Below are 21,842 nucleotides of genomic sequence, written 5' to 3'. Positions count from 1 at the left end.
CATTTATATTTGTAATCAACCCCCTTATAAACTGTTTGTATCAATTAATTATAATTCTATCCCTGGGAGAAATCCTCCATGGTATGAGGGGACAAGTAGCCTTTTCAGAGTTGAGGTGTGGTTCCCATTTATACATCTCTCTATATTGCAGGATCTATTTTTCAACTCAGGTATAGGGAATTGTTAAATTCCGAAGTTGGCAAGTGTTGCTTATATGCAGTCTTTGAATATTTTTTATCTTCCTTGTTAATAAATCTGTTCTTAAGATAATGTGTGTGTACTTTGTTAGTAGAAGCAACAAGTTAATCGCATGAGATGGTTACAAATAAATTCTTTACTTTTCATTAACAAACTGAGTAGCAGCCATTTATGTTGATTTTGCTCATTCATTACTGAAAGGATGTTTTAACTCAGTAACAGACAGGCTGACAGACTGTTCTAGCTAACAATGTTTTCCTTCAAGTGCAAGTTCTTTGTGGTTTACTTAACAAGATTTTTTTTCTTGTTCAGCGACTCTCTTCATTTCCTGCTTAATATGCACAATCCAAAGCTTTTCCATATTAATTTTGCTCCCCTAGTCAGTGTGGGCCTGTGTTCCATGGCAGTGAAAGTGCTGCAGCCCTTGCTGTCAGGATCCTGTACAGCACTCAAAGGACTGTCCTGCTCTGCAGTGCAGTGGCTTGAGGGATCTTGAGATCATTCCTTCAAGATCTTTTATGGAAGGTGTAAATCTCTAATTGGTTGGAAATGTAAATCTTGCAAAGGTTATTTCTATAGCTATGACACATAATTGTATCAAATAACTTGCTTTTCATTTCTATCAATTTGCGAGGGTTTATTTTAAAGCTAAATTAGGTTTATTGTCTTGTAAGGGTAATACACTCTTGGAAAAATAGAAGCAATACTAATGAACATGAATTGGAAAACTGGACCACCTAGCTGGGTCCTTTAATGCCAGTTCTGTTAAAGTCAAACAGTAAAAGGGAAAGTTTTTTACTGAAATATTTCATTCTCCAGGAAATAGCGTTAACTATAGATCCTACAAAATCTGTTCCAGGTCGGTCTTCACTGTTTCCTTTTGAGGATGGCTTCCTAGATGACAGCCATGGTGATCAGTCGCTGTCCTCGGGTCTCAGCTCTCCGACACGCTGTCAAAATGGGGAAAGAGTGGAACGCTATTCTAGAAAGGTGTTTGTTGGAGGTCTTCCTCCTGACATTGATGAAGGTACTGTGAATCACTTGCATTGCTGAGATGTGGGGATTGGCTTTCATATAATTACTATTAAAAAGGTCATATTTTCATAGAAGCAAATGGATTTTCCCAGGTGTGTCTCTTGTAGTGCTTGTGCTGGTACTTGGAACACACCCTGCAACACCCAAGAGTTTACCTGACGTTCTTGTGCACTGTAGATCAGAAGAGATGGAGACAGAAGTGGCTGCCTAGCAGCTCTTCTGATCTACCTGTCTTCCCACAACTGTCAGGTGGGAAAGCTGAAAAAGGGAACTTAGTGGGTACTGTCTCTCTCCATAATCTTTTCCTATTCTTGGATGTGGTTGACTTTAAAGACTTTCTTAATGCAGTTCTTACCAAAATACTGTGGGCTTTAAATAACCAGCTCTTATACCCAGCATGTATGCAGGGTTCAGATGATAAATACAGGGTAATAATATGGTTACAAAGTAAAAATCTACTTAACAAGGATGGTCAGAGTTTTTCTCAATCGTTATCTGCTCTACTTGCATGTGTCCCCACAAACTCTTACTCCCAAACTAAAATCATGACAGTTTTTGGTGTATTTTTCATGGCTGGAATATAGCTGGAATCCACCATTGTCTAGCTTCAATGGGCATACACAGGGAATTTGAGGATGCCTTATAATGAAATGAGGGAGATCTCTAATCTACTAATCTGAAGCCTAAACCATGTACAGTTTTAGTAAAGAAATAGTATGAATTGCCAGTCTATGTTTACCAACACCTCAAATGCAGTCCCCATGTCACACCAAGAGCTGCAGGGCTGTTGTACAGGATCTGGTGGGTAATCTGGATTTGCAGCTGTAAGAAGCAGCAGCCCAACAGGGACAACTGATGTGCACATTGCTGGGTCACTTAGAATCAAAATACATGCCCAGTCTGTCCTGTGAGGAAGCAACATGGTGACCTGGGGGATGTCACCCTCTTTCCTGAGAGGTCTCCTTCAGTAACCCTTTATCCTTCAGCTCTTCAGGTATACAATATGTATGTTCTGTCTCCAGATGATTGAAGGATCTGGTGGGCAGTTCATGGGGTCAGAGAACAATATGTATACAATATGTATACATATGTATACAATATGTATGTTCTGTCTCCAGATGATTGAAGGATCTGGTGGGCAGTTCATGGGGTCAGAGAAACTGGACACATCTCAAACAGCAATCCAGAAACTGTAAAACCCCACTGCCTTTTCTTTTGGTGGCTTGTTACTCTGATCTACCTAACATCACATTAGACACGATTTTAAACTAATTCTTTCTTTAAAGTACATTTTAAAATGTATTGAGAAAATAAGATTTTTTTCTAAAAGAATTTTAAATACTTTTTTCTGAAGGATTTACATGTAAAAATTTTCCTATAGGATAGCTCGTGATGTGTGTTACATGGTGGTTCCAAGTTGATGCTTAAAAAGTGAAGAAAAAACTTGGTAATTCAAGGCAGATTTCCTGAAGGGCCTGAGGAAGGTGAAATGTCCACAGTGGCATGACCTGCTGCAGCCTCTTTCTAGGGCAGGCTGCAAGGAGCAGCCGTGCTGACATGGAGCTCCTCCATCAGTCCCATGAGGCTGCATCTGACCCTTCTTTGTGGCTATAATTAGAAATAGACCGCAGCTGAAGCATATTCACTTCTGATAGATCATGTTTGCATTTAATCCTGCTGCAGACTTCCACTAGTGGAATGTAAAATCACTTTTTTAAGCAGCCATGTACAGCACAGAGATGAAAGAATACTTAGGCATCTGCTATGGACATCATTGCAGTTTTCACTATTCTTGTTTTGTTTTGTTTTTTTAAGTAAGACCTTTTTACCTTGCCAGTCAGTTTTTATGTTCTCTCTAAGGTGCCTCATTTGTTTTTTTGTAGATGAGATCACTGCCAGCTTTCGTAGGTTTGGACCTCTTGTGGTGGACTGGCCTCACAAAGCTGAAAGCAAGTCATATTTTCCACCTAAAGGTAATTAGTTTAAAATACACTTGAGAAAGCTGTTCTGGTAAAAGGAAATTACATCTGCCATGTGGCAATCCACTACAAAGCAAAATTTTTACTCTTTATGGTGATTTTCTATCTCTCATCAAGCATATTTTCAACCATTGTCCTGATGGGAAAAAATTTCACAATTTGATCATTGAAATGTGCTCCTCTGTGTGTACTTCTTCAGCACACCTTGAACCCTTGAATTATGCCTTAATTTGTACTAGGAGTACAAATGCAAGGTAGAATCCAAGTTACAGAAATGTCATCTTTGATTCTGTTGTGGTTTGCACGTTGCAAAACCCATGGGAGTAAGAGAGGAAGTCCCTTGGATTGGGTCACTGGGTTGGGTGCCCAGTGTTTTGCAGGGAAGCGACTCCAGCGTGTGCTGTGACCCAGGAGCTGTGGTCCTGCTCGACACCAGGGCTCCCTGGGCACTGGGGCACAGAGCAGGCTCTGCTCAGAGGGCACCACGGGCACAGGGGTGGGCCAGAGTGTGAGCAGGTTGATTGGGCAGCACAAGGTTATGCACACCTGCTTTGGGTGAGAAAGAAAGAACAGCTTATGGGAAGGGTTACTTGGTTAAATCAAACTGCTCTTACTGTACCCTGCTCTCTGGTTTTGTTCAATACATTCTACTCTCTTTCACATGTGCCTCTTGCATGTAGTTCCTGAGTTCCCTCATGATCTGAAACAGTAGCAGGAAGTTGTACATAAAATTTCTGGTCTATATGCAAAGATTTTCATTTCTCACTGACCCTGGAATCTCTTAATTGCTCATTAAGGCCACTGATAATTTTGGCAGAACAATGGGCTGTTCAGTCAGTGAACTAGCTAATCTCAAAATATTTTGATAGATAGAGATTGACTGTAAAAACACAAAAATAAAAGCCAGCTTCATTTATTTGGAAACTTAATTGCTGGAGGCATGATAACACTGTGACAAATACTTGCCCTGCGAACAGTATTTGGGACACTTAAAATCTGAAGAGAAGCCCATACATGCTTCCTCTTTCCTGTTCCATTCTCACCACTCAGCCTTGCTGTCAGCAGTTATGCAGCATCTGTTCATGAATTTAAAAACAAACAGCCCCAAAAGCAACAAAAAAACCCACCCCAAACCTCAACCCCGATGCAATATTCTTAAGGACAGTTGGTAAAATAAATGCTTCTCCCTTTTTATGTTAATTTTAAAGATCTCTGGGGTCTTTCTGGCTAGTGAATTCTAATTGTGCCTTCACTTAAAAGTTGTTTTTTTTTAATTAGAAAAGCCAGCTTTTCCTTGTTCTTATTATCTCTTAGTATTTTCTACTTGTTTTTCCTTTTTAATTTTTTTTCTCTTATTAATTCAATAAGTAACTATTTGTTGAATTAACATGGGACTTCCAATTTTGATTTTGTTCTCTATCTGACTGTGGACTAGTTATGCCTTGATAAACTTGTGAAATGTTTTTGAGTAAGATCTATTTTAGCAGAAGACAAGTGAATGCAGCCTCACTTCTATTTTTGTCATGATTCTAATATAGGAAACAGCTTTCAAAGCCCCTGCCAGTTGCCCTGAACGTCTGTCTGAAAGTACTAAACAACAGTCAATCCCAACTGTTCCAGATTTATTTATATCTGACTTCTTAGTTATCAGTCAGGGCTGCAGCATCAGGCATCCTGCATGCCTGGCTCTGACATTCACTTACAGTCATGGTAAGCTCCGTAGGTCAAATGTACTGGATTTACTATGATCCCATACAGGCAGCACCTACACAGAAGACAGAATATTATTTCCAGGAGTCAGAGGGTAAAGTTTGAATGTCTATTCTAATTTTTTCACAGCTTTTTGGTAATTTTTTTCAATAAAGAGTACTTACTTTTCAAAGTTATTATGGAATAATTTTCAGAAGTACCACAATAAAATGTCTCCAATACTCATTTGATCAGAAGTTCCTTTCGACCTAAAATATAAGTTGGTGGGCTTTGGTTTTGGGTTTTTTAGTTTTTATTTTACTCTTTTATTTTAAGCTGTGTTGGTGCATTATTGGACACTTCCTTAAAAATACTAAAAGAGCTATGTGAAATTATGCTTGGTGCAAAATTCAGTGAGACTTATTCAGCTGTCAAGTACTTATGAATTCAAATGTTTTCTCAATTTTTCTAGATGTCTCGTCTTCCATGTTGCATTGCTAGTCTGTAAATTTTCTGACGTTTTGAATATGAGTCTTTCAAATGGAAAACATGTCCCAAAAAACAAAGGACAAATGAAATTATAGAGGAGAGAATGAGCTGGGATTTGTATGCTAGCAAGCCTGAAAGAAAAGAAGAAAAATTAATTGTTGGAATAAAGTGGGCATGATGCAGAGTCTATTCACACATTGATAAAGCCTGACCTTCAAGGCTTCTCCCACCTCCCTGAATGTGCCCCAGAGGCAGTAAAATTGAGCCCTGCTCTTTCTGAACATATGTCATCACCTCCAGATGGACTTCAGTGGCCTTTTGATGGATGGCCTTTTCCATTACTGGAGGGGCAGATCATTGGGCAGTGTCTGGTCTTTCAGCAAGGTTCAGGATTTCTGTCTATTTGCTTTGCTAAGTGTTCACTGAGAGGTTTGGGGCAGACAACATCAGTAGGTGATGCCATGGGTCAGCACAGGCAGTGAAGTTTTATGCTGTAGCTGCTTCACATCATACTTTTCTGTCTTCAGTTACATCCAGGTGATGCAACATCCCCTGCAGTCCTGAGTGAATCAATACAGATTTCCAGTATCTACTTGTTGGTATAATTTATTTACTTTTGGAGTGTTTGCTGCGCTGGTGCAAGACATTAATTCCCTGTAGTCGGCCTGTATTAGGAGCACTCTGTTGATATTCTTAGGGCTAGGAAGAGAAGGCTGCAGAAACCATTAACCATGGCTAATCTGATCAAGCATGAAATCTGAAAGATTAAAATGTTGCTTACAGTCTAGTGACCTCCACCACCACCCACCAGTCGCCCCGAGGGCTTGATCTGGTTAGTTTAGTGAGCGAGTCCGGCCGTAGTCAGTTCCAGCAAGCCTTATTAGCTAATTTATTAGTTGGTGGGGTTGATTAGCTTAGCTGCAGTGGCATGTAAGCTACCATTGGGACCAGTTGGAGTCCAGAAACATTCCTGTAGCACTGAGCTTGAACAAAGGTTTTCCTGGATTTGGAATCATGGTGTCACCACAGGTCACTGAGCAGGATGGTGTCACCACAGGTCTGCTTAGGCAGACCTCACATTAGTGTTGGGCCTGGTGGACATAAATGTTTGTGTGTGAAATGATGCTGAGCTGGGATCTCCAGCATGGTGAGTAACACCAGGCTTATCCCAGTGTGAGGTTAACAGTGCCATTTTGAACCTTGGGGGATGGCACAGCAACACAGATGTATCTGCAACATATTCCTCAAGCACATCATTGCTATCTGTATTACCCAGGTTTTCCTGTTTTCCCAGATGTTCTAGGGGTTTGTTTCCCTTACTGAATCTTCCCTGATGTGACAGAATACCCTGATCAGTGCTTGTGAAAGCAGTCTGCCTTTGTCAGCGTTTGAGTTTTGAGCATTGTAACAGCAAACCCAAAATCATTCTGTAGATCAAGCACAACTTACCTTACCTTGGTTGCCAGTGAGTTCCATATTTAGGTTGCTGAGAGAACAGGGATGCTCTTGTCACTGAAAGTGAATATTGTGCACTTGGGCAAGAGAAGCTGTCAACAGCTGACAATGTGTGGAAGAGACTCCTGTTTCTAGTTCTGAGCATCTGCATTGTTGCCTTAACATTTCTTTTTACCCCTCCTGTGCATTGTAAAGCTTAGCACCATGTTTTTATGTTTGTGTCATGTATGAGATGGTTTTTAATGCTTGCCTCTGAATAAGGCTAATTCATTCCTGTTGCCTGAGAAGTCTTTGGATTACTTCCTTTGGCATCTGTTTGGATATGTTACTAACTGAACTGGCAAAATTATAAATGCCATGTGTTGGTCTTGGGTAAGCAGATGCCCAGTTCATAATGTGTTTACTTGGCTTTCACCACAGGATTTGGGAATTAAATGTGGTTTTTGGTTAAGTATCTTTTGAGTACCTATGAGACATTGAGAAATAAAGAAATATATATTAAAGGATGGTATCAAAAGTAGTTGCACTTTACCATATCACAGTCTATTTATCTCTGACAAAATCCAGATAATTCATGTTTTATTTAAATATAAATTGATGGGGTTTTCACTTACTTGCTGGTGTGCTGAGTTAAGCAATGCTTATGCTAACTACAGTAATTTTTTTCTTTCCTTTTTTTTTTCATTAAACAGATGGTGCCAACTGTTTCAAAAACATTTTTTTCAGTTGTTTTTTTCTTTAACAGATTGCTAGCTTTAAAACAACTTTTAAAAAACTCTTCACTGGTTTTTCCTTGTGATAACTATGATTTTTCTAGTGATCACTAAGAACTGAACCATGTGTTTTAAAATGCCAAAAATTATGCAAAAAATTTCCTTTTTTTTCATTTAGAAAGATTGATATTTGGATAGAGATGAGAATTAGAGTTAGAAAATGAAGCATGGCAGAGCTTGGAGATAGGATGGGTTTGGAATGGGAGGAATGATTTGGCTTTACAAAAGTTGATTCAGATGTGAGATGCAGCAGTCTGATCCATTTGTGTTTTCCCTGTTCTTCGGTTCATTATGCTGTTATCTGATAAAATTAAGCACATTTGTCCCTACTGCTCCATATGGGACACTAAGGTAAGGGAGATCTCATGAAAAACCAAACAGTGTAAGCAAAGTTGCACAAAGTAACATTAAATGATTCTCATGCTTTAATTTAAAAACAATTGGTGGGACAGACAGTGTAAGCCTCTCTGATTCTCTCCAAAGTACTGTTTAGATGGGAACACTGTTGTAGTCTTTTGACTGATCTTAATTTCATGGATGAAGACCATTTCCATGGTTAATTCCATTGCTACTGCAGTGGCAGTTGTAGTTTCTGCCAGAGGAACAGAAATGAACAGTTTAAAGGAGAAAGGATGGAATCATAATTCCAATTTAATTAGTTATATTCACAATAAGATATCTAGTTTGTGCAAATACAGCAGTCTATTCTAGAAAACTGCCTGCTTTGGCTTAACTGACCAAATATGATACCACCACAGTCCAGCATGAAATGCCGAGCCAATCTTTGGTATTTAAAAAACTGAAGTCAGAGATCACAATATTTGTTACAATGGAAACTGACATTCCCTATCCAGAATTACATTGTATGGCAAACAGTGATTCTGGGAGGGTTTTTAGATGTTGTTTACATATGTTCCAACACAGGGACTGTGTGCAGTGTCAGTCCTTGTACCCACTGACATCTGAGGCCGTGTCTGTAATTTGTAGTCCCTGTGTCTTCCCACAGCAGGGCAGCATAATCTCAAATCAATGTGAGTCACAAAATGTGTGGTGGGAAAATGCAGTGCACACTCATGTGCTCTTCTGTAGCTATGTGGCTTTAGCTTGCTTTACAGAGAATTTTCTTTAAGGTTTTTGGTGACTTTTGTTTGAGCCTCGCTTTTTAAAGCTCTTAATGCTGTTTCCTGTCTTGTCCTAAATGTTTGAGAATTCTTGGTGGTGTACTGATAATGATGATTTTTAAATGTCTGTCTTTGAGACTGCTGTGCCAGGTATCTAAGAGCATTCAAGGAGCTTGCTTCATGTAAGAGAATTTCTGTCTCTAAAATGATGTTCTTTGCAACTTCTTTTTTCTGGGGGAAAACAAGTATCTGGTGAGGCAAAATACAAAAGTATTTTTGAGCCATCCAAGCCTAGGCAGAACAAATCTGATTCTGAAGTAGCATTGCAGGATTATTCTCTCCCAGCTTTCATGTTGCTTTCAACAGATCCTACTTTCTTTCAGAATTGCTAGGTTGCTATAGAAGAAACCACAAATTTTAGCAAACATTTGACCCTTTTTCAATAATTTGAACATATCTAAGTACATAAAAAGCTTTCCATGTTTATCTGTAGCGGTAGCCAGACCACTTTTGTCAAATGGAAGGAGTTAATATTTGTTTTATTCTCATTAACCTCTCCTAAAACCCAAGTAGATTTTACTGTGGGTTGCACATCTCATCCCTCCCCAGTAGTAATTTTATTAAATGTCACCTTTTCTTTTGTTTTATAAATGGAGATACATTAATTGATCTGTAAGTATTATGGGCTTCAGGATAAAAGTTGTCCTTTGAACAGTGCTTAAATGGAGGACTTAATATTATTTTGTGCTTTGTAGTAGCTTTTGCTGTCTTGTTTTGCTAATAATTTATGAAGTGCTAAATTATCCATTCAAATCATTGAAATATGTTGAAGGGGTTGTTGCAGGTGGTGGTGCAGAGACGATTCTGTACTAGCACTGCAGCATATTCATTGTTCTGATGGTCATCTAAAAAGTAAATTGTTCCCTACTCCCACTCCCAATCAGTTGTAATTATTTAATGCATTAAAAACTTGAAGTCTTTCATGAAGTCCTACAGGCATTACATTTATAAAATTATGTATTTGGTTCCTAGGATCACTTCAGTGATTCTACCTCTAAAATAATGATACAGTAATCTAAAATTGGTGCAAGATCATTGGAATACACACATCATAAATTTATCAAAGGTAATACCCCTAATTATACTTGTGTCCTCTCAAACCAGAGGTCAGAACTGGCAGTGTGAGTATTTCAGGTGCTGGCTATGGGTGGGTGCCTCTGCCCAAGGCAGTGCATCTGCCTGTCTCTGGTCTCAAAAGCTGGGAGCAGCTCAGAGCTGCTCTTTCTCTCAGCTGTCTCAGTGCTGTGCTTGGCAGATTGTGTCTGCTCCATACCCTGCAAATCCTACCTGGGACCTAAAATGTATCTGACTACTGATTGTACCAAGAGTGTAACCAGTAGTCAGCTGTGTGCCAGTGGAGGCTGGGCAGTTCCATTAATAAAGGTAAACACATAATTTTTTAGAGGATTTGGTAAGTCCAGTATTTTTATTTTTTGTTTTTTATATACTAATCTGATCTCCCAGGAACATGCATCCTCTTATTCATCAGAAATAGTTTTGGGTTTTCTTTGGTTTTGAGAGGAATTTGTTGTTCAACATAATCCAATTTTTGAAAAAAATCCTTCTGTTATTAAGGAGGGTTTTTCAAGCTGCATGTTTTTCTTACAGTCAACAAAGACAAGAAATTTGAACAAACCAGAACCTGAAAACAATCCACATGTGAGTGAACATTCAAACTGGTTATTAGCAGCACCACAGCAGCAAATGACAAATTGATTATTTGATTAAAAGAAGGGAAATCAAAGCTTAGTGCTGAGGCTCTGTGTTCTGCCTTTAGAAATGTTCTACAGCTCACAGGAGAGTTACAATCATACAAAAATCAGAAAATATGTTACTAGCTTCATCTGTGCAGATGACATGGGGTGTCTTTTCTTTTTGATTGAAGTACTTTGCTTTGAAGCTCTTGACAACAGTCCCAAATATTTTGGGATAAGCAGCAAGTGCTGCTTGCTTTCTTTGTTAAGAAAAACATATAATTTAAAGCGAAAACTATGTTTATTGTAAAACCCAATATCAAATTCAATTTAAAATAACTGAAATCCAGCTAGCCTAGATTTCTGGACAAGTGCTTTCTTCCTCTGATTTTTTTTTTTTTTTACCTCTTGCTGATACTGTGCTTGAAATAGAAGCTGAAATCAAGCAGAGCATTTATATTTCTGTAGAATTTTCCCATGTTAATGTTGGTTGGAGTAGGACTGGAAAATGGTTTTTTTTTGCAAAGAAGAGTAACAGGTTTTGTTCAAACTTGGAAACAGATCTCTGTTGAGCCATCTGTTCAGAGTAAAAGCAGCAGCAGCAGACCTGACCCCCTCCAGATGATGACCATGAGCTGCTCTGCCCAGAGCGGTCACCATTGCATATTGCCCTTGAAAATCAAAATTTAAAAAATCCAATTCTGAATTTAGTTGGGTTTTTATATATTTACTAGTTTGAATGCTTTTTTTCATGCTGCAGACTCAGTAAATTTCACAAAGATAGCGTCCACCTCATCAAATACTTAGTCTTTCTCAAATGAAGTCCATGTAACTACTCTTACAACTACAGTAACCAAATTGTATACTAGAGCCTTTCTTTTATGCTTTTATATCCTTTAATTCTGATTTATAGCTGCTATAGATCATGTTGCAGTCTGAAGTCTGATGTTGAAAATGGCTGTGACCTTTGAAAGAAGAGACAACAGTATAAATTTGCTGTTGCAATGTTTTACACTAGTTTAGAAGTAAAATGCCAGATAAAGAGAGGCTTTAATATGCCTGTGGAATATTCTTTTGGTTAAAAAAACCACCAAAAAATCCAAGTAATTTATTTCAGTCTTTTCTTTTTTAATACAGGTGGGTGGGAGTATTTTTACTACAGGACAAACTGAGATGGCATATGTATACTGTTCTTTTGGGGCTTTTTTTATCAGTAAGTGGTGAAAATAAAGTAATGATGGCTAGAAAATCTTTCTGCTTTTTGACATGTTTTGGAACTGAAAAGACTTTATAAATCTTTAGCTATATGTATTTACTGCAGCACTATAGAAATGGTGTCCTTTCTGCTGAGGAAGCATTGGGGCTTCTCTCCCATATCCCACAAATAATGCATGTCCAGAAAGCAGAGGTTCTGTGGGTGGATTGGGTTTCTCCTTCCACTTAAATTGAAGATGTGGAGAAAAATGCTCCGTAATATTTATGACAAAATAGAATGTTTCTGTTTTCTCTGTTATTTGTTAAGATCATTATTAGTAAGGGTTAAGTGTTAGCTTCAATTCTTTTGGTGATCTCATGATGCGGGCTATTTAGTGCTAAGACTGGAATTATGAAGACATGCAATTTATTTTACAGAAGCTACTGACACAGAACCTCAGTTTTCATTCAGCTCTTCTCTATGATCCACTCCATTGCTGACTTCTCTTGTTATGTCTCCTGTCTTCCATTTGACATGTACGATTCATTTTATTGCTATTAAGATTCAAGATCCAATTATTTTTCAGTGTAACTGAGGATATGGAGTACAATCCTTTAATTAAAATCAAACAAACCCTTCCCCAGTACCTGTCTGTAACGTGGCATATGAGGAATTTCTTACATAGCACACCAGCCAGGCTTGGTCTGGTATTCATGAAAAACATATAAAAATGTAAATGTGCAGAAATAGAAGAGTCACTGTAATATTCTAGACTGTTCCTATTTCTTATACACCTTTGTTTTTTAGAGAAAAGAATCAGCTGACAGGGTCAAAAACTGCCATATAAAATTAGACTGACTAAAAGAAATTAATCTTTGCAGCCCTGACTAATACATAATTTCACTCTTCTGCAGTAGCTAAGTGAGATTACAGCCTTTTCTATTTTGAGGTTTCTTAAGTATTTAAAGCCTTTGAAGTTTTTTTTTGAAAATGCAGTCATGTCATTGCAATGTTTAAAGGAAAGTCTGCAGCTTTTTAACACCTCGGATTTTTATTTTTCAAAAATGAGTTTAATTTTTAATAGTAGTTTCATCTTTGGATTTTGAAATGTGTTTTATTCATGTTCAAAGCATCTTCTAATAAGATTACTAAGGTGACTTTGAGCAATGACCCTTGTCATCACATTAACTGATTTAGAAATTTGGTTCACACTGTTTCTAAATGTTCCTTTCCTGTGGGATTTTAAAACAACTTTATTCTAAAAGTTCTAGTGAATATCCCATAATTCAGTTCAAAGCTATTTTTTTAAATCTAGTAAAAAAGAAAGAAAAAAATAAAGTGAAATATATATTTCATGAAAATGTTAAATCTATTTAGATTTACTTCTTTGAGGCAGCCACCTCAACCATCTAAAAATAACCCTAAAGAAATGAGACTAGAACAGTAATTTTCTTTGCCATCCTTTTTTTACATAATATGAGGTAGATTTATATATTGAAATACTTTTTATAAGAAATCTGAGGTCAATGCTAGATTTTATTGTAATTCTGAAGCTTATAAAAACATCAGAAAAGACACTGTCTAAATGGATGAAAGTTGTGCTTCGAAGGTAGTTCAGCTTGTTTCAAGCATAAGTGGTCCTTCCCTTTTGCAGAGGAAATCAGTGCATGTAAGCCTTTTCTGACTTGCTATGCACAATGTAAAGAGGAAGTTCTTCTCTTCATTCTCTCAATTCTGCCATCCAACCTCAGTGTTATAAAGCTGAAAACACATAGCCCTTAGATTATGATTCCTGTATCTTTTTTTTTTATCTTGATTTTGCAAGTGGGCTGAATTTTGGGAAGTATGGATTTCAGATCGATTACATATGAAATCAGTAGATGATATGCAGACATGTGACATGGAGATTCAAATACTCTTTGACCTTATATATAACTCTTCATTACAGTATTTCACTTTGTTTGAAAAGAGCCCAGGTTCTAAGAACCAGAAGTAGGTTAATCCTTCCCTGTTGGCTATCTAACATTTGCATGCCAAATGCTGGCTTTGTACCAGAAGATTCAGCTCATGGTTGATGCATTTGAACAACGATTTATCTACTGTTGTTCTCAAATGCAAGAACTTAAACTATTAATTATTCAGTATTCACAAGTTGAGCATAAAATGGTACCCTTCAGGTATTATAATAAAATTGAACTAATTCACAATTACTTGAAATTCCAAAGAAAAACTCTTAATTAAACCCAATCTGCTCTGGACTTCATTTGAGAGATCTGTACTTTTAGTCCATTAGTACCTTTCTCAAATATTCCTATACCACCATGTAACTGTCCAGATAACCTTTACTCTCATGATGTTTGTAATGAATCACTTAAACTGAACAGAGTATAAAAATTCTAACTTCATTCCTGCCTTCCCCCATGGGTTACAAAACAGTGATTTCATTTTACTCCACCAAATTTGCCTAACCATGGAGCTGCAAAAGGAAGGTGTTACCAGATTTAGAAGAATAAAAGAAAACCTTTTCTTTCTGTAAACATGCTCTTTCCATGAATGCTGTGAAATGCAGTCAGGCCTTTTCTGGTAAGCCATGGCAGGCATGAAGCTGGATAATCTTTAACTCCTGAGAAATATTTTGCTTTAGGTCTTTTCTCATAAACTCTACCAGCTGTGGCTTGCTAAGTTGAATGGTGTCCACAGGGCCAGTAAGTTTATTTTCTCTCACATGCCTAATACACATATAATGCACATTCTGCTATAATAAAGATAAATGAGTAATTCTTTTCAGTTAATAATGTTGAGGAAAGATGGGCAGAATACATACTTGATGCACTATTAGCTAAAACTCCTGTATGACTGCCTTTAATTTGTACCAACATGCCAGTTTTTAACATAAAGTATGAATATCAAGATCTTCTTTATTAGAAAGGCAGAATAGGCACCTTAATACACTTTCCATCTAGTGTGTTTGTTTTGAAGAAGGAGGTTACTGAAGTCTTATTACAAACTGTGCTTTCAGTAATACAGAAAAGTTCCCATCATTAGAGAAGATATGCCAATGTTGGTATTAATTGAAATAGAGATTTTTTTTTCCCTGTCTGTTTAGGCTAGCAAAAATGCTTTTGCCAGACTATAACAACTCCATTTAGTTCCAAGTGTATCTTGCATTTCAAGTGGCAACCTTGTTTCAAGTTTGTGGGACACAGTGTATATGCCAGATTTTTCAGTTTATTGTCAGCAAGGTTAACTGAAATTAGACCAACTGGACTAAATTACCCTTTCATATGGAAATTGTGTCACTGTTTAGATGTCAGAATAGGACACGTACAAAGGAGCTTGCTCAGGGTTGAGGATCTCCTCGGTTGGATTCATAAACTAGGGAAATTAATTTTCTCCTTATCTCCCTCTGCTGTACCCTTTGAAAAGTTGTAGTGACTTTTCTTACACCAAAACACATTGCTGCCTTTTCCCAGAGCATTCCAGTGCTTATTGACAGCACTTCAGTGATGTGTGTACCAACAGCAGAGCAGGAGCTGGGTTGCTTCTCCTCTGCCAAGAATCCAAATATCTGTGGATAGCGAATAGTCAGCTGTAGTCAGGTTGCTGGTTTTTGAGGCCTCAAATATCTTGCCTGTTTTACTTTATGGAATGTGAGTCAAGGTCAGTCCCTTGAGCCCTCAAACCTTTGGAGTGTGTGATCAGGTAAGAAAGGAGCACTGCAAACTACCAACAAACTACCAACATCAAACTACCAACATCAACACAACAAACTACCGACATCAACAGTTATTTTTAATTTGTATACTTTACCCACTTCTCTGGCTTGTTTGTTTAAAAATGGTCTGTAAATCAATCTGTTACTTTTCTTTCTTGTGCCCTTATCCTTTCCAAGGTTACGCCTTTCTGCTGTTCCAGGAAGAAAGTTCTGTACAAGCTCTGATAGATGCCTGTCTGGAAGAAGATGGCAAACTTTACCTATGTGTGTCAAGTCCCACAATCAAGGATAAACCGGTAAGCAGCTTATGCCATAACACTTATGCTGGTTGCTAACCCATTTGCTGTTACTCTTTTCAGTTAATAAATAAATAAACAATACTTAGAGTTAATTATTGTCATTTCCTGTTTCTGACCTTGCTGTTACATTGAATTGACTTCCTGTATCAGTGTAGCGTGGCTTTAACTTTTTTTTTTCTGATAAATGCCATGTTCAATTAACTTTTATATTTGGTACTCTTGGTATGCTTCAGGAATGTGCATCCTTTTACAGTGTTAGCTGTAAAACAACACAACGGTAATTTTTCATCTATTTGATTTGAGAGAAAAGAAAGCCTTATGTGATGAAATGAAGAAACTTAACCCTGCCAAATCAAGATCCAGATAGCATCAAATATCCCCTGTATTTTGTTAGGTTTTTTAATTATTATTTTTTATTCATTCAACAGCTAATCAATTTATAATTTAGGCCTCATTTACCTTATAGAAACTATGGGGTAAAATCAACTACTGCAGACAGCTGTAGCAGAATAGAAGACATGCGGTAGCCTGTTTTTATTGTTCACATCTCTAACATTCTTTAATGTTGGTCCTTTTTTGTGCCTATGGAGATACACAAATGAGGTGAAAACTGCAGGCAAATAAGATAAAAAATGTGCTGCCTTTTAAAAGTACTATTAAAAATCTTGGAAGAGATGAATGAACAACCCAGGACTGCAGCACAGTGAGCAGGCTTGTGTGATTCCTAGGATCAAAAAAATGGATTGATGAACAGCTTTATCTAAATAACTTCTGAGCAGTTTCTTTCTGTTTAATTTAAAGATTTCTTATCAGCTGTTGCTTGCTGCTCAATAGAAATAGGCATTCACATATTATACAAATTCCTTTCACATCCAAGCACAGAAATTAATTTTATCAGCTCCTATCAGTGCTTTTAAATTTGTGGATCACTGTATGTGATTTCAGGAAAGCCAGAAGCCCAAATTGCAGCTGTAATTGCACATACATGGTAAAATGTTCTGAAAGTCCTTTCACAGGTTTCTTCCTATGATGGCGATTAGGCGCAGGGAATTAATGAGCGTAGGAGTTTGTCATGAGGACATTTAACTCAAGCCTGGCCTCTAGAGGTGATAAATGAGTTGTCCCCCGTCTTTCAGATACTTAGATAAGGTACATTCTCAAATTGTCTTGGTTCTTATAAAACCAACTTACTGCTTTTGAAAAGTTCAAATTTTGTTTTTAATTATAGGGAGATTTGGCATGTTTTTATTAATTTTAGTTAAGTGGCCAAGTTCCTCTGCTAAAAATGATCCTTAATACAGGTGCAAATTCGACCTTGGAACCTAAGTGACAGTGACTTTGTGATGGATGGGTCTCAGCCTTTGGATCCAAGAAAAACAATCTTTGTGGGAGGAGTTCCACGGCCTCTCCGAGCTGGTGAGTAGAAGGAAAATGTAGGGCATGTAGCAGATAAAGTAGAAAAGATGAGGAAAGATAAATAGCATCTGTAAAAGATCAGAAAATGGACTCTGTGTTTTCCAAAGATCACAGCTTGCTTTCTAAGACAAGGAGTATATTCCTGTTTACAAAATACAAACAGTGACTATTTTTTTATCTTTTAAATAGGTTACTATTTGGATTGCCAGTAGAAAGAGTTTTCCCCGGCTTTGCATAATACCCTAAAACTTGGCTGATGTTTTGTAATGTAGACCATCTTAATCCAAGCCCTGATTTGTCTGCTGAGGTGCAGACAGGTTTCCCTTTCCTTTGACTAGAAGACAAAGACCAGACCCTTCTCCCAGACCCTTTCCAAACCAATTCCAACCTCAGCCCAGTGTTTCCCTTTTATTCAACCCTTACCTTAATTCTTCCATGGAGCTGTGGACATGGCCTCTCAGCTACTGTCCCAAAGGAAAATTCATCCCAACCCAGGTCTCTTGGTGGCCTCACATGGAAGAGCATTTTCCAGATTTAATCCTAATGTAGCTTCCTTCCCTCAATTTTTTTTCTTCACTCTCAGCTCTTTTTCTTCACTTTTATTTGCAGAGCCATAGATAAGACTCCTTAGGTTTTGGCCAGAGGACAGATTTATCCCAGCCCAGGACTCCTGGCAGTCCTCATTTTGTTTTGAAGGCCCCATTTGAGCACTGCTCCCAATTGTAGCTCAACCCTAATTCCTTTCTTCTAAATCCTGACATTTTTGGTGAGCCAATGACAAAGACATGAAGCAATTTAAAACATTTCTCCTAGCCAGATCTTTTGGCAGCCCTCACTTCTCTTTTTACTCCCTTTCCATCCTCACTCCAAGGCAGCTGCATGGTTTGTCTTTCTCATCCTCTCATCCCTAATCCTAATCCTGGGAAACTGTAGTAGACCAGGCCTCTCAGTCACTGGTAGAATGACCTTCCTTGTAGCCCTCAGTTTCCTTCAGCAGCCACTTTTGGAACTTCAGCTCCTCACTTTATATTTTGCCTAATCCTAAATCTTTTGGAAAGCTCTACCAACATCCCCCAGCCATTGCTGGCAGTAAGATTTCTCTTATTCCAGATTTCTTGGCAGCTTTCACTTTCCTCACCATCTTAAAATAATGCCCAACTGTAAGGTGGTAATTATGTAAATAGTAACAATTAAATATTAGCGCATTCCTAATGATTGCCTTTATAAAACTGTATGCCATTTGGCCTGTCATAGATCAGATTTGAAATGCATTACATTTGAAAACTGATGCCTTTAAATGGGTAACTTCTCCAAAGCAGTTTCCATTTCTTTTTGTTTGCAGCTTTAAAGATCAGATACAGAAGTTTTTCCTAAGATATTTGAGCACTGCCTGGTTTCCTTGCCCTGGAATCCTATATATTCTTTCTCTGTTGGCAAGAGTAACTTAGTGGAGCTACTATTGTAATTGTGTTCAAGATGTTTATTTTGTACTGTCACTTTTTGAGATAACTATCCAAGTGATGATTCCAAATCATTAGAAAGCAGAAGAATCTATTAATCACTACATTATGCTGGTAGTTTTTCCTTACTCCTTGGAGCAAAAGTATTACCTGGTTTGGTAGAATGAGTCAGACATTGGTTTGCTTGTTGCAAATGAGCAAATTAGCATACGGTCTTGCCTGCACACAGATTTATGTGAACACATATTTTTAGTCAATTTACTGATGAGAATTTTGGGAGAACTATGGGAATTTAAATGTTCTGTATTTGTGAGTTAAAATTTTATTTTGGGTAGTTCAATGGTAACTTGCTGCAGAAAGTGTTTTCACACATTAGCACTAAAAAATGGCTGACTTGGCAGGGCCTGCACAGGTCTCAGTTCTTGCATTGTCCATCTGACAAATTTGTTGGCCTGTGAGGTTTTACAGAGAGCTTGGCTCAGTGGCCATACAGCCTTGCACAATTTAAATGGCTCTTCCCTGCTTTCTTCAGCCTCTTTACTACTTCCTTCACTTCTTTCCCTTAACTTCCGTATGTGTCCTCAGCCATGCACTCAACCTCGCTGATTTTATGAATGATATTTGTAGCTTCTTTAGAGTTACTATTAATAACATAAAAAGCAACAAACCATTTCAAAAGATCCACAACCAAGATTTGGTATTTTCTACCAAAATACTATTTTAAATTGCATCTATAATGTAGGTTTGCTTTAGCTGCAGGAACTTTGGATGTTTCATAGATTTTTGTTTCAAATGTGAAACACATCTTTGATATCTTTTGAACCTTAGTACTTAGGGCAAAATATCAGATTCTAAAAACAGGAATATCCCTAAGTGATCTTACATGTAAACTAGCATTAAAAAGCCTTCCAAGTACCAGAGCTTTAATATGCAATATTGTAAATTATTGTTCATCTGATACCTATTTTAACAGCATAACTCTGTATTTTTTTTTCACACTTCAGCCACATCAACTTTTTACAGATTCCGGTTTTTGCCTTTATATTTTACTATAATTCATGTAAGGTTGATTGAATCTGTGTTTTACTTTGGAATTTTAGACTTTGGAAGACACATCTGATAAGGCAAATGGTGCTTTTTAAAATGCAACAATCCAAATGCAACACCATGATTTATGTTAAATCTATTATATTTAACAATTAACTTCTTGCAGTTGAATTGGCAATGATTATGGACCGTTTATATGGAGGTGTCTGCTATGCTGGCATTGATACAGACCCAGAGCTGAAGTACCCAAAAGGTGCTGGCAGAGTGGCTTTCTCCAATCAGCAAAGCTATATTGCTGCTATCAGTGCTCGCTTTGTCCAGCTCCAACACAATGACATTGATAAACGGGTAAGTAGAACAGCATGGAGCACAGTGGTTGTTACCAGACTGTACAGGTATTTAAAAAATCTTTATTAGCATTGTGTTGGAACACAGTGTAAGTTCTGAACAGAACTGTAAGTTCTGTTCTTCAGATGACATTTGTCAATTTTTTAAAAGCTTATTTAAACATCTAAAGCAGAGTGAAAAAGTACTTTAAACATTTCTAAATAACTGTTTAGTGCTAAACCCAGAAAATAGTTGATTGTAAGCTCATTTGTCCTTGGTTCTCTTTTGAATTCCATAAGTGAAATTCCATACCATTTTCCAGCTTCTTTCTCTTCCTTTAGATGTTTGTTCATTGTGCATCAGTGGCTTTTAGTTTAGTGACTACTTGTGTAGCTTCTGACAGTTTTGCTATTATTAGGCCATTTTCTGTCAGTAGTGTAGGTTGAGAGCTGAGGTCCTTAAAGCACAGGTTTATAGCAATTAAAATAGGTAATGCTGACCTCAAAAGTCTCCAGAATTATTTAACTAAAACCAAATGCCACTGCTTGATAGGCAGTAGGGGGAGAAATGAGATGATTTTTTTTCAGTCCATATGAAATCCCTAAAGGGCTTTTCAAATATGGAGTGAAGTTACAGTATTCACTGAAATTTGACTTGAACATATTAAAAGAAAGCATTACTTTCCAGATTTTTTTTTTTCCTTTAGACCTTCTGTCTTCACCTCTTGATTACACATACAAACAACATCCATACTTTGAGGGCTCTGCATTTAGAATTATTCAAAAGGACACATGGCCTGGACTGCTGCTATGTATTTTTCTGATAGGGTTGGCTTGTTTTTAATCTGGTGTAAATGGTTTCTTCAAAAGTCAGTTTAACAGGTACTGGGTGTGTCTATTATGTGCAGTATGCATATAAAGCTGCACAGCTGCAAAGTTCAAACTATTTTGACTTTGTCTTTACAAATCTGAATTGTACTTTTTTTCAGTTTCGAGGAGGTTATGGAGTTACAATTCCTCTAACAATTTGTGTATGGTGCTTTCCACCATATTACATTAACTATGACAAGGCTATTCCTAAACATTTCTTGTCCATTAGATTCTGAAAAATCTTACAGAGAGATTAAGAAGATTACTTTTGGAGTCTTAATCACACGTTGAACCCTTTGAGATTTATATATCAGCCATGCTTGCTAGAGGGTACTTTCTAAGCTTTAGGCTAAAGCCACCAAAAGGTCACTAGCTAGTAATTTTTTTCGTCGGTATGTTCTTTTTTCATTTGCTGGACTGATAATTTATTTAGTTATCTTTTATCTATTTTAAAAATAGATTTATGTGTGAGTTTGAAGAAGTATGAAGTCTCTTAATTAGTCCTTAAATTTTAATCTAATAGATTCAAATCCCTGAACTGCACAGCCAACTTTCTTAAAATTATTTCACTAGTAACCAATGCAAGAAAAGATGAGACAGAGAGAGACAGAAAGAGACTCTATTTGAGACCTTCACAATTCATGCTTGGGAAATCTGAGTAGGTGAGGATCTAGAGCTGTGCTGGGCATTGGACCTGCTTTCTTCCAATTTCATTTGAGACAGCGCTGTTTTATTTTACATGATGCTTCTAATTTTAGTGATATGGCATCTGATATGCAAAATGGCAGTTATTCAGACTTGTTCCATGCAATACTAGTAGCAGGGTGTAATTAAAAAAAATAGATTGGCAGCCCAAGCTGTTCCTTAGGCAAGAAATACAACTCACTATAGAAGCTTTACTTCAAAGGAGTAACATTTATTGAAGTGTGATCAGAATAAACTGAAGTAAATTCAGCATAAAGCTTTTTTGTAGAATGTTTCTTGTCTTTCAGCTTCACATTTTATTCTATGTTTCTTTAAA

At 37.3% G+C, this 21,842-nt stretch overlaps 1 protein-coding gene and 2 long non-coding RNA genes across 15 annotated transcripts in view; 2 read left to right on the top strand and 1 right to left on the bottom strand.

Moving 5' to 3' along the window:
- CPEB3 (cytoplasmic polyadenylation element binding protein 3) overlaps nt 1–21,842 on the top strand; it is an 81,127-nt gene that overhangs the window by 52,534 nt on the left and 6,751 nt on the right. For all 13 annotated transcript variants that reach the window (XM_053983279.1, XM_053983275.1, XM_053983274.1 and 10 more), the window contains 5 exons: nt 1,058–1,225; nt 3,117–3,206; nt 15,581–15,699; nt 17,004–17,118; nt 19,792–19,973. In XM_053983279.1, coding sequence (XP_053839254.1) covers nt 1,058–1,225; nt 3,117–3,206; nt 15,581–15,699; nt 17,004–17,118; nt 19,792–19,973 — 674 coding nt within the window. The remainder of the gene's footprint in view (nt 1–1,057; nt 1,226–3,116; nt 3,207–15,580; nt 15,700–17,003; nt 17,119–19,791; nt 19,974–21,842) is intronic.
- Nucleotides 6,256–6,660, bottom strand: LOC128810456 (uncharacterized). The gene is made up of 2 exons (XR_008438045.1): nt 6,590–6,660; nt 6,256–6,481 (listed from the first exon to the last, which is right to left on the bottom strand). It is a non-coding gene; the product is annotated as an uncharacterized LOC128810456 (long non-coding RNA).
- LOC128810457 (uncharacterized) lies at nt 7,903–12,211 on the top strand. The gene is made up of 3 exons (XR_008438046.1): nt 7,903–7,969; nt 10,408–10,458; nt 12,126–12,211. It is a non-coding gene; the product is annotated as an uncharacterized LOC128810457 (long non-coding RNA).

Source organism: Vidua macroura, chromosome 8, assembly GCF_024509145.1.
Source record: "Vidua macroura isolate BioBank_ID:100142 chromosome 8, ASM2450914v1, whole genome shotgun sequence".
Taxonomy (NCBI): Eukaryota; Metazoa; Chordata; class Aves; order Passeriformes; family Viduidae; genus Vidua; species Vidua macroura.
Note: the sequence above shows the minus strand (reverse complement) of the source record. Positions and strands in the feature narration are given on the sequence as shown.